This window comes from Miniopterus natalensis, chromosome 16 (genome assembly GCF_054644295.1).
Source record: "Miniopterus natalensis isolate mMinNat1 chromosome 16, mMinNat1.hap1, whole genome shotgun sequence".
Lineage (NCBI taxonomy): Eukaryota > Metazoa > Chordata > Mammalia > Chiroptera > Miniopteridae > Miniopterus > Miniopterus natalensis.
Window position 1 is genome coordinate 33925334 of NC_142096.1, and position 16679 is coordinate 33942012.

The 16679-nt window shown below is 39.0% G+C and overlaps 1 protein-coding gene across 2 annotated transcripts; it reads left to right on the plus strand.

The window, feature by feature from the left end:
* Positions 1-479: 479 nt before the first annotated feature.
* Positions 480-14741, plus strand: SQLE (squalene epoxidase). Of its 2 annotated transcripts, XM_016216080.2 has the most exons (11): positions 480-1310; positions 4415-4667; positions 5725-5905; positions 6971-7067; positions 7978-8091; positions 8175-8346; positions 10145-10240; positions 11098-11240; positions 11649-11745; positions 13385-13472; positions 14226-14741. In XM_016216080.2, the coding sequence occupies exons 1-11, from the start codon at positions 1020-1022 to the stop codon at positions 14416-14418; spliced, it is 1725 nt and encodes a 574-aa protein (XP_016071566.2). In that variant the 5' UTR covers positions 480-1019; the 3' UTR covers positions 14419-14741. The 2 variants fall into 2 exon arrangements, with proteins under 2 accessions (XP_016071566.2, XP_016071567.2); XM_016216081.2 differs by lacking the exon at positions 13385-13472 and having other exon boundaries at positions 481-1310; positions 14226-14256.
* Positions 14742-16679: the final 1938 nt, after the last annotated feature.

The window sequence follows — 16679 nt, forward strand, 5'->3', positions numbered from 1 at the left end:
CGCCGGCGCGAGCCCCCGCCTCCGTCCCACCCGCGCTACATCGCCCTAGCGCCTCTCGGGGCGTCACCGCGAGGGGTGCACCGCCCGCGATTGGCCAAACGCGGCATAGCGCCATCTCGGCCTACTGCGTGTGCGCGCCCTCATTGGACGGCGGCGACGGTGGGCGGGGCCTGCGCTGAGGGCGTGCAGGGCGGGGCGGGCTCGCGCTCTGGAGCCCCGCCCACCGGTCCGGCGCGTTGGTCAAGCTCTCCCGCGGCCGGGGCGTGCGGGCTCGGCGGTTACTGCTCGCTGCGTTGGCGCGGAGACGGAGTCGCGGGCCGGAGGTTAGGAGGCTGGTGGACTGGGAGCCGCTGCCGAGGAGAAAGTCTCGAGGTAGGGGCCGCGCTTCCCTGCCCCGGAGCCGCAGCCGTGAGTCAGAGCCCTTCGGTGCGGGGAGGAGGCAGCCCCGCCCCGCGGCTCCCCCGGGCCGCGGGCTGCGCGGGCGGCCGCCCCGGGAGGCGAGGACCCCGACGCCGCGCTTGCCCCGCCATCGCTGGCGAAGAGGCGAGGCCGCGGTTTTCGCGGCGCCAAGATATTTCTTTGATTTTTATCCTCCGTCTTTTCCGGAAAGGGCATCTGCTGCTGTTGAGAGAGAACAATTTTACCGCACGATGGACCAACGTCCGAATTAAAACCTTCACCCTCAACAACCCTCAGGAAAACCCATCTTAAAAAAAGAGAAAAATAAATGGATTGCCTAAGAGAGGAGAGAGCATAAATCGGGAGCCGTTGGAGCAGGCGATTTTGAAATACTGCTAAGTCCCAGCTTCCCCCCTTCAGATACTTTTATACCAACTTTTTGATTTTTCTAAATTAGTTCGCTTTGAATTGTAATCCCGTGACGGTGTTTACTGGAGTTGGGCCGGTTCCCGGTGCTCCTTTTGGGAACACATTTTGGGGAGAATCTCTGATCATCAAAACCCTACAAGGAAAAAAAGGATCTCAACTTCGACCGGTGCCACCCAAGGAGCCTTTGAACCATGTGGACTTTCCTTGGCCTTGCCACTTTCACGTACTTTTATAAGAAATGCGGGGACTTCATCACTTTGGCCAACAAGGAGCTCCTGCTGTGCGTGCTGGTGTTCCTGTCGCTGGGCCTGGTGCTGTCCTACCGCTGTCGCGCCCGCAGCGGGGCCCTCCCGGGGCGCCAGCCCAGCGGGTCCCAGCTCACCGGCTTCTCGGACATCCTCTCCGCCCTGCCTTTCATCGGCTTCTTTTGGACCAAATCCCGGCCTGGGACAGAAAATAAAGAGCAGCTCCGGTCCAGAAAGGTAGGTTGAATTCAACTTACTCAGGTATGAATTCTCATTTAATTGTTTGCTGTGTTTTTGTTTTGTTTTAGAAAGCTCTTGTGTGCTCCTTGGCTCTCTTAGCAATGCTTTGAAAACACTTGTTTCATTTAGCGTTGGTTGCCCAAGGATAAATGAAGTTGGTTTGAGTACGAGTATTGATTTGATTATGGAAGATGAAGTGAAATGTTAGGATTTCATTTTGAAGGAGGAAAGAATCACTTTCTGTGATGGAAAAATGTTATTTAAATCCTTGGGTAAGGACAGCATTCCTTACCTGGGAAGAAGGAGACCTGTTGCAGGTAAGTCCTCCACTGTCCAGAAGCGACAGCTGGCTGGGGCAAGTGACTGAGCAGCTTGCAAAGGTGGCAGAGTAAAAAATAAAAATGCTCAGCATTCTGTAGCATGGGCCAAATGCTCTCCGCTTTCCTCTTCAGTGGGGCTTGAGGAGATCAGCGCAGTGATGTCCTGAGCAGGTGAATGCGAACTCATGCCCACAGTGCGGTCATGCTTCCAGTTCAAAGGCTGGGCTTCAAATATATGCAAAGTTATGATCCTTGAAAAAGCAGCAGAGGACAGTGGTAGGAGATGATGGGTTTTTGTTTTGTTTGTTTTTAATATATCTTTATTGATTTCGGAGAGGAAAAGAGAGGGAAAGAGAGAGAAACATCAATGATGAGAGAGTCATTGATCTGCTTCCTCCGGCAGGCCCCCTGTTCGGGATCAAGCCCGCAACCCGGGCACGTGCCCTGACCTGGAATCGAACCCCAGTCGCTTGGATCCTAGGTCGATGCTCAGCCGCTGAGCCACACCCTGCTGGGCGAGATGGTGGTTTTTGAATTCAGAACATTTAGGGCCTGTTGGCCATTAGTGTTTGGACTTTTTCCCAAGAGCACTGGAGGATTTTAACAATATTTGATTTTTACTTTTTAAAAAGAACATTCCAATTACTGTGTGAAGAATAGATTGTAGGGAGACAAGAATGGAAGCCAGGGTATCAGGTAAGAGACTAGAGCAGTGGACCAAGTGAAGGTTGATGGTGACTTAGAGTTAGGGTGAGTGAGTGACCTACAAAGTCAGGGTCCTGGATCTGCATCATTTTACTACATCCACAGTACAGGTTAGCAAGGCTTACAGAAGAAAGGGACTTGGTTTAGAAGTTTTGTCCCCCCTCTTCTGGCTATGAGACCTTTGGCAAATGGCTTTCTTTCTGTAAGAATGTTGTCTCTTCTGTTAGATGGGGACAACAGTAGGCTTACTGGTAGTTAGGGAATTAAATGACTTAATGCCTGGTCCATAACTGTCTAGTAAATAGTAGCTATTAATGTTAGTCTAAAGGTAGGATGCATCTTTTAGGCGCCTACTGGGTAGTGCTAAGTTCAGTGGTATGGTGGGTGTGGGCTGGAGAAATGGGACAGGAAGGAGGGGGAAACTTAGATTCTCAGCTTGAAATCTTGGGTATTATTGTCTGAGATAACCTCCCACAGGGTCACTGAGCACTTGTCCAGGTGGCTGGAATGAAGTTACCTTCTGTGTGGACAAATCTTCGGGTAGGAGCGGTCTACACTGGTTCCACTTTGTGAATGCCTCGGGCTTTCTGCTTTGCAGAGTACTTAAGTTCCCATTAGTGCTTCTCTCCTGACCAGGTTCTGGCTTCCTCCAGAGTTCCCATTCCAAAATTGTGTAAGTGTGTGTTGAACAGGGAAAACCTCAGAAGAAAAACTAATTGAAAACTGGCTAATATGACAAAAGGAGCTTAGCTAGCTCTCAGAACAGTAATTTAAATACAGTCGGTTATTCTGGCCATTAAGAAATGCTGTACCGATGGGAAGAGTAGACTATTGTCTTCTCTTGGTAAAGGACAGAAAGGTAATTTCTCTAAGAATAATGATAAAAAATGGAATGGACAAGGCCCCAGTCCATTATGGAAATATAGGAAGGCTGGGTGAATATTAAAATCACAGAGAATTAAAGTTCTAAAGGATTTTAAGGGTTATCTCCTTTCTGCCTGAGGTCTCTTTTATTAAAACCACTTCAAAGTGACATTTCATTGTATAGTAATTCTTAATGTCCGAGAACTCAAGGAAGATGATTCCTTATAACCCTGTATCCGAAATGTAGTCATATTTGTGAATGCATGTACCAAAGAATTAAAAAATTACTTATTACAACATGGAATTGTTCATCAAAAATCCCAAAACAATCACTGTTATTCTCAGTGGGCATAAATCTCTCAAAACAGGACCTTTTATCTTCCTGAGTTCCAAGCTCAAGTTTTTACTGTCGGCCCAATTAGCGATAGGTTTAATTAATGTTTGTCCTTATCGGTAAATTGGAGGACCAGCTTGACATCATTGATCAGGCTTTTAGAGAATTGGATGGGCAAAAAAGAAGGGCTAAATTAAACATGTTCTTATATGTTAAAGACTAAAACTGAACAGGTCAAGTTCCAAGGGACAATGAGGTATTTTGTTCTTTCTGGAATTTTGTGTAGTTAAATTATTCTCAGTTAGTAGATGAGTAGGCCGGATTTCACAGTTTGTTGCATAAAAGTGATTTTAGATTAAGGTCGATTTTTCAGAATACAGTCCAGAAGGAGAAAATAAAGATGAACAGTGGAAATAATGTAAAAGGTGCTGAATTGTTTGCAACAGGAAGTCAAACTAGAAGTTGTATGTGATTTACATTTGGTAGGTGCTCAGTATATGTTTGAAGCATTGAGTAATTAATGATAGAATTTTCTCTATAATAAGTCTTTGAAGCCCCTTATAAACCTTTTTTTGAAATTTGGCTTGGTGTGAATTTCTGAATATATCTGTATCACACCATTTTTGACATATAATATTTGAAAAAGGAATATACACTTAATTTTATTGGAATATTATTATACATTTTTATTTCTCCAGCGTTTTCATATTGTTGGTTTTTGTATATGATCAGGATTTAAAAACATAATGGTTCATTTGGTTTGGTAATGTTTAGGGTGTAGCTTTTGCCCAAGATGCAAAAGTCCGGTGTATATGTAGTAGCAGTATGATTTAAGGATAGCAAATGTGGATACATAATTTACTTCTTTTTTTAAACAGTGCAAAAAAGGAACCAATATTTCGGAAACCACCTTAATAGGAGCAGCTGCCTCTACATCAATATCTTCTCAAAATGATCCAGAAGTTATCATTGTGGGATCTGGTGTACTTGGCTCTGCTTTGGCAGCAGTGCTCTCCAGAGATGGAAGAAAGGTGACAGTGATTGAGAGAGATTTACAAGAGCCTGACAGGATACTTGGAGAATATCTGCAGCCAGGTGGTTATCATGTCCTTAAAGACCTTGGTCTTGAAGGTAAGTTCATACTGGTTTTTAGGAGTTGTATAGTATAAGCAACTATCCCTGGTAAAAAGGTATTCTATTTTATTTTCATTTTAAAAAGATACTTTACTCACTTTAAGTGTAATTAAAAAGCACATTAGAAAACTAATTTATTTTGATCTTGGCATAGATGTGTGATAAAAGTTTTTCTTTCATCAGAAATGAAATTATTTTCAGTTACTTTATCTTAATATATTGTATTTTAATGTACTTAAACATATAGTATGTGACAACATTAATATACCTGCTAAAGTCCCCTTTTTCATTTAACATAAGCATATTTTTATTACTGTTAACCATTCTTTCTCATTATAATTGTAAGGCTATGCATAGCATTTTCTCAATTGATACTTCATAATGTACTTTACTTTTCTAACTTACATTAATACTTAGGTTATTTTCAGTTTTTCTTAATTAGAGATAACACTAAGTGAACCTATTCTTCATTATAACTTTAAAAATTATTAAAAATTATATCTTCCAGGTAAATGTCTTAGATGAATTTTCAAGACTAAGATGATTATGTCAATGGATGATAACTTTGTGATTTTGATAATTATTGCTTTAATTACTTCCTAAAATGTTTATCACATGACCAATAATACATAAATTCATCAATTTTATCCACCCACCAATTTTGATAGATTTGATGTCTTACTGTTTTTAATTTCATTAATTTTTTTTAAATCAAGTTTTGAACATTTTTCCTGATTTGTCCAATGTTTCTATATTGTTTAATGTGAATCATCAGTATACTTTCTGCCCATTATTATTGGGATCTTAATGTTTTTCCTATGGATTTTAATGTGTAAGTTTTATATATAAATATTAATCTTTTGTGATACTAAGATTTTCATCTCCTAGAAGCATTATAATTTCTGAAATAGTTATATTAATGTCCAGTTCCCCAAATGGTATCACACCTTTTTGAGGACAGAGACTCTTTCCATGCCTCCAAGACTTCTTCGTGCCTACATAACTCTGGGCATTATTAACAACATTGATTTTCTTAAACGGAATTGTTTTGCAGATACAGTGGAAGGTATTGATGCCCAGGTTGTACATGGCTACGTAGTTCATGATCGGGAAAGCAAATCAGATGTTCTCATTCCTTACCCTCTGTTAGAAGACAATCGAGTGCAGAGTGGGAGAGCTTTCCATCACGGAAGGTTCATCATGAGCCTCCGGAAAGCAGCCATGGCAGAGCCCAAGTAAGACTATGGCTTCAAATATATAATGTTAAAGAATTAACACGTTTAAGCTTGACTTTTGTACAAATATATTTTATAAATTTTCATAAGTGTAGGTATGGGCCAGATCATAGTTCTTATACTAAAATACACCATAAGTTAGCAGAGTGTTAAATCTTTTCAGTGCCTTTATTCAGAATGTCATATAAAGAATTTTTTTAGAAGGACATGGAACTATTGAGAATTTTCCTTTGACTAAATAAACTGATTTTTATGTGGCTGGAATTTAGAGGATGTAGTTGTTATAACTAAGATGTAAGTCAGTGTGTGCCTTTGGGAGTTGGGGTTTGTGGCTATGATACTTCCTATTAAAAGTCAGGACAGAGGCCTCCAAGGGAAATTCCTTGTTCCGTTGTTATGAAGGACCTAGTGTGACAGGACTGGCTTCATCTCTTATTTGCCTCTAGCCTTTAATCACTACAGTTGAGGAACTTTTAAATATGAGAACCCTCATGTCATTGGCATAGGCTTAAGAGTTAAAGAAATAAGTGGACTTATCCTTGGGACAGAAAGGATTTGGTATCTGTGGAAGTAGAATATGTTTATTATAGAAAAGTACCCCAAATATAAAGAAGATTTAAAAAGTTATCCTTGATCCTTCTGACTAAAATTCACCACTCTGAATAAATTGCTGGATAAACTTCTATTCTGTTTCCCCATCTGTGTATGAATTGGTTGGGTATTAACACATCATATGTTAAGTTTTTCTGCATGTATTTTATTTTTAATGAATTGAGATAAAAATCTAATGTTACTTTTAAAAATACTTTTTAAATCATTACATTAGTAATTTAGAGTCAGTTTTTAAAAGTTAGAAATTAAAAACCACACATAATCCTAAAAACCATTACTGATGTTTTTGCCTTTTTTGTTCATTCCAGACCTTTTTCTCTGTACATGTGTGTGCACCCACAGGCATGTCCAGTTTACGTGGGTAAATTGGAGATGAGGGATAAGGAATTTATGGTTCCTTATTTAAACTGCTCAAGTGTGCTACTATAGGATCTATTTCTGTTTATCTTTTAGTACGAGGTTTATTGAGGGCTCTGTGCTACAGTTATTAGAAGAAGATGATGCTGTGGTTGGAGTTCAGTACAGGGATAAAGAAACCGGAGACATCCAGGTGAGACTGATCAAGCATTAGCTTCTCCTAAGAGATTCTTCTCTTTTTCTCTTACTCCTTTGGAAAAGTAGGCTCACCAGCTTCTCTAACAAGTGGACCGAGTTCTTTCTAAGCCTTGTGCCACAGGGCGGGTTTCAGATGGTAACTCATTGCCTTTAGTGCACCTCAGAATGCTGTACAAATAACTTTGTAAACGAACACCACTGTATTAACAGTATTCAAAAACGAGTGAGAGATACTCCAGCGGAGAAGGAGAGGGGGACTGGAAGATGAAGAACGGAGGATTCAACATAAAAGAAATGATTAAGATAAAAGAAACAGTTGTTTAAATAAGAAAGGCAAGAGTAAGGGAATCTCAGGAAATGGCAGAAGAAAATAGTTTCCAGTATCTTATTCCCATTGGCCCAGAACTCTGTGGGTTCTGGGCTCACCCCTTCCTAGAAATGGAACTCTGATGAGGGTGATTTTCAGGTAAGATAAACTTGCACATATATCCATGTGTGCAAAACTTCTTCGAAATCCTAGCCACTGCCTGAAATACTTGATGAAGTTAGGAAATAAAAGAATTCAGCTAGTCTTTAGAATTTGTAATGAACGAGATTCAGTCTGCTATGGCTGTGCTTGCTTTCTGGTTTTCTCCATTGTTTATCAAAGTGCAGCTTAGTCCCAGCTGGTTTGGATGACAGTTTAGTAGGAAGGTGACCCTCAGGGACTCAGAGGAGGCGTCCCCACAGATGGGCACTCATTAACTCAAGTCTGCATAACAGTTTCCTCAATAGCATTCTCTTCAGATGCCCTCTATAATGTTATAGGATAGTATATTTACATCCATTCATGCACATTTAAAAGAATGATCCTTTTACCGTATATTTCTAACTGTTTAGCTGAGTATTCTTTATCTTTGTTGTAGGAACTCCATGCTCCACTGACTGTTGTTGCAGATGGACTATTTTCCAAGTTCAGGAAAAACCTGATCTCCAATAAAGTTTCTGTTTCATCTCATTTTGTTGGCTTTCTTATGGAGGTACTTACTGTAGGCGTGAAATTGTAAAAAAAATAAAAGCAACTTGAAATTTCAAAATTATTAACATATTTTCTTTTTTTTAGAATGCACCACAATTTAAAGCAAATCATGCTGAACTTCTTTTAGTTAATCCAAGTCCAGTTCTCATCTACCAGATTTCATCTAATGAAACTCGAGTACTTGTTGACATTCGAGGAGAACTGCCAAGGAATTTAAGAGAATACATGGTTGAAAAAATTTACCCACAATTACCTGGTAAGAAATAGGATTTCACTTCCATTGTAATTAAGTTTGAAAGCACATCTCACAAAAGGCTCTTCATCTCCACTTCTCACTAACGCTGTCTAAAATAGACCGGAGATAAGATGGGCAGGTGAAAAATGCATCCAGCCAATCAGATACACTGGAGCTGAACTATTTGTTTAAGCTAGCACATAAGAAAATCTCCAAGTTAAAAAAAAAAATGGTTTCAATATATTTTTCTTATCAATAATTAAAGCATAGTTTTCAGAATTACCAATATTGATAAAATTTTAATATTTTTTAAAGTAGTCTGGCTAGCAATCTAAGGTCTGTGAATTCTTGAACTATCTCTATACTTAATTACTTTAAGCTTGGGTTTGTGGTAATGATAGCTACCATTTATTGAATGCGTACTATGTAAGAAGTGTTTTACAAACAAAATTTTCTTTAATCTATACAACTGTCCTGTGATATAGGCATTATCATTATCATTCCCATTTTATAGATGAGGCAGCCACAATTCAGAGAAGTTACTTAGCTTTTCCAAGCATGAACTATTAGTAAGTGGCACAGCAAGGGCTGTAACCAGGCCTGTGCGGCTCATACGTTCCTGCCCTTAGAACATGAGAGCTGTAAGGAATCTGAGAGATCATTTTTGTTTTGTGTTGAATACAGAAAGGCTTCTGGGTTGTTTAATTTTTTAAATGGGAAGGTATAACTAAGAAGTATAAAAAAACTATTACGAATGTAGGTAAGATGGAAGGTAAATGTGTTTGCCAATTATGATTATAGTAATAGGAAACTATCTTTGTTATATGAGTATATCTTATTTAAATATTTTTTTTTCAAGTTATTTTTTAAATTAAGTGAAAGCACTGTGTTTAATAACAGAATATTAACAGAAATGAAGTGAAATGAAGGTAAACGTGGATCAACTTAGATTTTTAATAATGACATTTTCAACATTTTACTATATTTTCATTCAGTTAAGCCATTTTTAAAGCCTTCTAATGTAAAAATCAGTTATGCATATTTAGGAAAAGGAACATTGATCACCTGATATTTTTAGAATTTTTATGTTTTTCCTGTAGATTGTTTTTTCCAGTCCAGAGGTTAATTTGAGCATTCTACCCTGAGATCATGGAGGGAAACAGTTTGTGGGTTTATATTAGTAATAGGTTACTGAAATTCTCCTTGTAGGCACAGAAGGGTTTCAGCGTAGGCATTCTGCTCCTGTGATCACAGAGTACACTAGGGTCTGTATGAAAAGAAAGTTCATTTTCTGTGAGTAGAAGCACAAACTACCTTGGAGGTAAACTAATCTGTTTCATTTTCCAGATGATGAAACTAAAGCTTGGAAAGCTAGAGCTCTCTACCTCTTACCCTTTTTCTGGTTGCGCACCCTTCTGCCGCTTGTGAAATGGTAGTGTCTTCATCTGTTAACACCAGAATGTGGTGGTGACAGTAAACTATTAGACATGGCAGCTGTCAGTTAACATTTGGAGGAGGGGGGGGGCGATTTTCTCCCAGCCTCATATCATCCGAAGTTGCTTTACTCATCTGGTTCTTTATTTATTCAGCTGTATGTCTTTAATTTTCTCTTAGATTCCTTAGTCATTCCTTAGCATGAATAGGTGCTTAATAAACAATTTTATTAATAAAATAATTAGCTCTTGATTTATCACAAGGGAAATATGTGACAACCATAACATGTACAGTAAGTATTTCTTTATACTTGATACGAAAATGTGATAGCTGGAAATTGAAATGTTATAAAGCGTTTATTTGGTGGGCGGAATTTTTATTGCAGATCACATGAAAGAACCATTCCTAGAAGCCACTCAGAATTCTCGTTTGAGGTCTATGCCAGCAAGCTTCCTTCCTCCTTCACCAGTAAACAAACGAGGTATTATTTTATTGGACTTATTTTATAAAGGGTATTCCAAATATTCAAAATCAGTATTCCAAGTGACATATACACGATTAAATTTATGCTGCTGGGATTAACGTGGGATAGAGAATTGGTTACTATGAGTTACCACATTACTAATGCCAAAGTTAGTCTTATGATCTTTAGTTATTTAATAACTAAAACAGTTATCCATAATTCTGACAATGGACTGGGAATCTGAGTCAGGCAGCAGTCAGGAGGTGCACCTAGAGTCAAATTGTGGAGCTTCCTAATTTTCAGGTAAGGGGCAATCAAGGTTTATTCTTCCAAATGAACTTCTGATGGTTTTGAGAATGTCTACCCCAGTGCCTTTCAGCGTGAACTCCGATGTGGCTGGCTGTGCTCTTCCTAGGCCCTACTTTCTTTCCTTAGAACTGTACAGACATTTCTCTGCAGTGTGCTAGCAGCGAACATTCCTGTGCAATGTCAAACCACCTATTGATGTTTCCCCTTGTTAGAAGACTTGCTTTTTTATGCCCGGACACCTGTAGATTCTTTCGATTTAATTTTTTTTTCCCCATGAGAGGCCTTATGTTTTGATGTTGTTTAACATTAGATTTGCACGTGGGCTTCCTGAGGGCAGGTACCCTAGTCTTTTTCTCACTGTATTCCCAGTATCTGGCACATACTAGGTGCCCAATAGCTATTGATTGAATCAGCTCTTGAATTTTTGCCTCAACGTTTAGTAATGGACTGTTCCCTTGTTTTTCACATTATTTAGTAACACCAATCTTTATGTTAACATAGTCTTTTTTTTTTGGTCTCAAGTGATGCTCCAGGATAACGTCATAATCTAAATTCTCTCTTTGTAGGTGTTCTTCTTTTGGGAGATGCATATAATATAAGGCATCCTCTTACTGGAGGAGGAATGAGTGTAGCTTTTAAAGATATAAAGCTGTGGAGAAAATTGCTAAAGGGTATCCCTGACCTTTATGATGATGCAGCTATTTTCCAGGTAAGATACTAAATTATCCTGACAAAGTCTCAAAAGAGATTTCTTTGAGGAGCCTGAGAGGAATGGGCCTTGATGGGAGGATACTTAGGAACCTGATACTTAATGGTTCTTAGGCAATCCTATGCAGGCTCAAAGAACCTGACTTGCAACCTGTGAATCTTTGTTTCTGTATTTGAATATTAGGTAACACTTGATTGCATGCACCACTTTGCTCAGTGATTGTAAATTTAGCTTTAGTTACTCATTGCTTCATAACTTATTGCTCTGAAGACTTTTTGGTAACTGACAGGGTGTAATTACTTACACATGGACCTCAGGAAAAATACCAGTTTGAGGGGATTATAAACGTCAGCTGGTACTTTTTCTTTCTCCTTACCATATAGTGAGTGATCTTTTTTTTTCTTTCAGGCCAAAAAATCATTCTACTGGTCAAGAAAAATGTCTCATTCCTTTGTTGTGAATATCCTTGCTCAGGCACTTTATCAATTATTTTCTGCAACAGATGGTAAGTGCAGATATTTTTAAAATAAATATTATTGAATTGCAGGTTTTTAGCACAGGAACAGAACTTAATTATAAAAAAAATTAGTGATTAGGCCAGAAACAGAAATGTTTCCTGAGTTTGCTGACTCTCAGGTTGGTAGTCATTTTTAATTCCATCCTTGAGCAGCAGCATGTATCTGCTGTCTTTGCCTAGACAACCTTAAAAGCAATACACCAATAATGTATTATTTTCAATTCCTTTGGTCCAAACCAGATCCTGCATATCCCCAGATGTATAAGATTGTGATGGAGGATCTTGGTGGCTATGAATGAAAAGGCAATATAGTCGTTCATCTTTTTCTTCCCAAAATTTCAATTTCTTCTCAAAATAGAATTTTATGAAATGAACATAAGCTTTAGGTAACGTTTAGATTTTGTCATTAAATGCACAAGTAGCAGAGAGCATCCAACTTTTGTTCATTTCCAGTCTTCCTGCGCTTTTGTTTTTGTTTCCATAGCCCTTGTAGGGAGGTGGTGGTCAGTCTATACATTAAGGAAAACGTGACTTAGCGGGAGCGGTGTTAGGAAGGAAGGAAAAGGCAACAGTGCCGCCTCCCAGCCACGCAGTGTACAAATCAGTTAACGAAACTGGAACTTTAGGTTTTCAAGAATAAATAGAACTCAGATCCCATTACTTCACATATTCACAAAAACTCTTTCTATGACCTGGCCGAGGCCTTCATGGTCTGGGTTTGGTGACCTGGTTACGAAGGGTGATACCAATGCGTCTGTAGCCTCCGTAACCATTCTTGCTAAAAGGGACACAACTCATCGATGGCGATTTGCCAAACAGTCTCTCTTGCTAACTGGTAAGGAAGTTAAATGGCTGGTTGGCAAGTAAAGGAAAATAACTCGGTTCTGAGTTTTCCTAAGTTCTTTAAAGCTTTTCTAAGCTCTTGAGTTTCTGAGATTATGAATTTGAATCTGTCAATAAAACAACATAAAAAATTATGAAAGATTGGAGGAGGAAGGAGCTTTATTGGAGTACAAGTTTACATCTGAATCTCATTTTATGGCTTGTGAAGAAAAATCTAGGCAGACCTGAAAAGAACATTAATTGTAAACTGTCAAAATAGGGTTATGGGTTGATTATACTATGTTGTGAGGATTTAATGAGTTACTTTGAAAAGTGTTAAAAACTCTATAGATAGAAGGCATTATTTTTTATTTTTCACAGTTTTTTTTTTTTTACTTGATAATTTACTGCTCAAAGGTATGGGTTGGGCATCTTAGATAAGGTATATTTGGTTTCCAGAATTGTGATTTTATAACAAAAAACAGTTTACAAAATATTTTGCATCATTGAATGAATTTACAACATAATCAAGGAAATAGTTTAAACAACTAACTTCTGGGACTTACTTTTGGTACAGTCATTATTTATTAACAGGAAAGCTTATTCATATGGGTATCACTATCCATGATGTTGACTGTGGAATGCAAAGGAAATCTCAGGTTGTTGAAATTCCAGGACTAGATTTTTAAAATAATTATAGGTTTGATACGTGTTACATTTTCATTTTTTTTCTGACACATTATTAGCATCCTAACATAAATGTGTAAATGATTTGATTGAGAGTAATTTTTAAATTTTATTTTAGATTCCCTACATCAACTAAGAAGAGCCTGTTTTTTATATTTCAAACTTGGTGGAGAATGTGTTGCTGGTCCTGTTGGGCTGCTTTCTGTGTAAGTTTTGATGACACAAAGGAAACATATTCCAGATTTTCTTAGGATTATTCAGTTTATAAATTACTGTAAATTTTTCTTTCTTATATATTTTCTCATTTTATTATCCATTAGTATGCAAATCAGAAGGTTGCCCAGAGAAATGAGAAAAGGCAACGTTTAGTCCTGTGTTTTACTTCTGAGAAATAGCATTAATTAGAAGTTGTTGGCAGATGAGGCTAAAACCCTTGATTAAAATAGAAGCTTGTTTTTTGCCTGTGGATTAATCAGTGATCTGATCTATAGGAGCCATGGATGACTGAGAAACTTGTATTTAAAAATTAATTCCATTGAAGTGCAGGGACTCAGGAAACTAGTAATAATGTTGACAGTGCAGATGTTGTCTTTTCTCATTCATCTCTTACCTCAGTGTCAGGACTGCTATCTTTTGAAAACCTAGACTCTGGTAGGCCAGGCCATCCAGGTACTTCACACTGGGATCTCCATATTACTGACAGAAAACAGCTCAAGACCTCTGACTTATGTAAACTAGACTAAGAGGAGTTGCTGAATTCTCCAACGGGTATCTTCCAAGTAGTTTGTTGTAAAAATATTTTTTACAATTTTATCCCTGCCATCAAACTTGGCAGACAGACACAAGTTTATAAAGTCCTCTAAAATATACAATGTTAATACACATAATTAAAACTTTTTTATAGTAAATTTGATTTCTGGGTCTTACCAATATTGATGTTTTGTGTTTTTCTATTACAGGCTGTCTCCTAACCCTCTAAGTTTAATTGGACACTTCTTTGCTGTTGCCATCTATGCCACATATTTTTGCTTTAAATCGGAACCTTGGATTACAAAGCCCCGAGCCATTTTCAGTAGTGGTGCTATACTATACAGAGCGTGTTCTGTGATGTTCCCTCTAATTTACTCAGAAATGAAGTACTTGGTTCTTTAAGCTTAACGAGGGACCATTTATGAATGATATGTGAGCTCACCAAGTCCTAAGAGATGTTCGTAAGAGGATTTACGCAGCATAACACTCTACACTTCTAAAGTGGACACTTCTGCGCCAAGATTGGGATTAATTTGTTTTTGAAGTTACTTGTATATAAACATGTAAATATATACTTTAATTTGCAGTTTAAAATGGTCAAATAAGATAGTTTAAAAGAATGTTACCATAAATTAGTGCTAATACTGAGAACAGTTTTCCTTTTAATTCAGTATCTGGTATGAGTTATCGTGGGACATACAAATAAAATGAAGAATGAACTCTCAGGTCTTTTTGTTTCTTGCTGTGGACTTCTTTACGTAGCTTCAGGATGATGGAAAAGACGACCACAGGAGGACGTAAAATGCAGAGGGAAACCTGTGCAGACGTTGTTGACAATGCTGGGGAAGTTGCCTTAAATCTCTGGACCTAATTTCCCTCATCTGTCCAGGGAGGCAGTTTGATAAGGTTCTTTCCTGAGTTCTTTGAAAATAATCACATTTGTACAGGAAAGCAACCAAGGGCGTTGTAAGTCCACTGTAGGGCATTAAGCCAGGCTAGGATTGTTTAAAGAAACAGTGAGTGAACAAAAAGCACTGTAATACCTGGCACAATGCCTTAAAATCAATTAGATTTTACTGAGTTTAGTGTATTTAAAAAGATTATAGAGCCCGGCTGGGCGTGGCTCAGCAGTTGAGCGTCGACCTGGGATCCAGGCAATCCGGGTTGGATTCCCAGTCAGGGCACATGCCCAGGTTGTGGGCTCGATCAATGACTCTCTCATCACTGATGATTCTCTCTCTCCCTCTCCTTTCGTCCCTCTGAAATCAATAAAGATATATTTAAATTAATTAATTAATTAAAAGATTATAGACACTCAGAGGGTATCATGAGACTTCAGTAAAAAAATGCCAGTATCACTAAAGTAAATACTCCCCCTGAAATCAGAGCAGTAAAATATAATCTGGACTATTAAGTAATGACTTTAAATTCTAATGATTAGGCTAAAATTACTTGGAAGCTTTTAATAATAAAAATGTCCCGTTTTTAACTTCTAAGTTCTTTTGGTTGAGAACATTTTCCTCTGGTCAAATCACTAGTGGAATCAGTTGCATCCACCACTTTGCCTCGATTTAGCAGAGTGTCTGCTGGACTCATTCTCTTGGTTCATGAGATTCCCTCTTATTTACCCCAAAGTTCTGTTTTCTGTTTAAAAACTCACTTTCTCAGACCTGACCTGTTTAGCAGCTGACTTTCTTTGGGGGGCCATTTTCTCAGTGAATTCATTTCATACAGTTACCGTTACTCGACTACAAATGGGAAAGAGCAACATATTTTTGAGATGAGGTAGGATGGCTGTGGGGTTACTGGCCATTTCCTATGCGGCAGCCTGTCGGTGGATAAGACGTCAAGCTCCTCACTGCCAGGCAACAGCAGGCTCTTAAAAATCTGCCCTGGGCTTCAACCAGGCAGCTGTGGGGCTGCTGCTCCCTTCTGACTAGATGCCTCTTAAAACCTTTTCTATGATGGTGAAATAAACCTTTACAAGTTCTAATACACTTCTTTCATCAGGATTTGAGGCAAATAACTTGCCATAAAATCAGAAAACTGAAAGGAACCTATGAAATCACTTAACCCCGATTTTGCAGATGATGCTAACAGGCTAGCTTGGGGCAAAGTTTAGCTGGTGGCAGAACCAGGACTCAAACTTTGCCTCCTCATAACAAATCAATGCTTATTCCCCTGCAACTTGCTAAATGACCACCAAACACATTTCCATTTTTTCCCCCTTTTTTCAACCAGAGGAACATGGTTGGGTCAGGGCTGAAACATCATCGCTCTTTCCCAGCTGCCACAATAGGGTGGCAGTGCCCGAAATGCTTAGGATTTGGAGAGCAGGGGTGAAAGCTAGTGGTTAAGCTGTTACCAAGAAAACAAGGGCTTATGCCTAGCACAGCACAGGGACTGTGGGGGAGGGCAGGCCCAGGGGTTGCTGAGGGAGAGGAAAGGGTGGAGGGAGCAGCTGAAGTTGGGGAGTCCCACAGAAGGGCTGCTGGGAACCCCCGAGGGTCTCTAGGTCTCAGACACCAAGAAACTTCTGTGGTTTGTGGTCCACAAACTGTGGTCACTGTATTTGCTACTAGTCTGACTATCACCATGTGCCTGCCAGCCTGTCACGGTGTATCCATGGGGCCTACCAGATTCATCTCTTACCTTCCAGACAA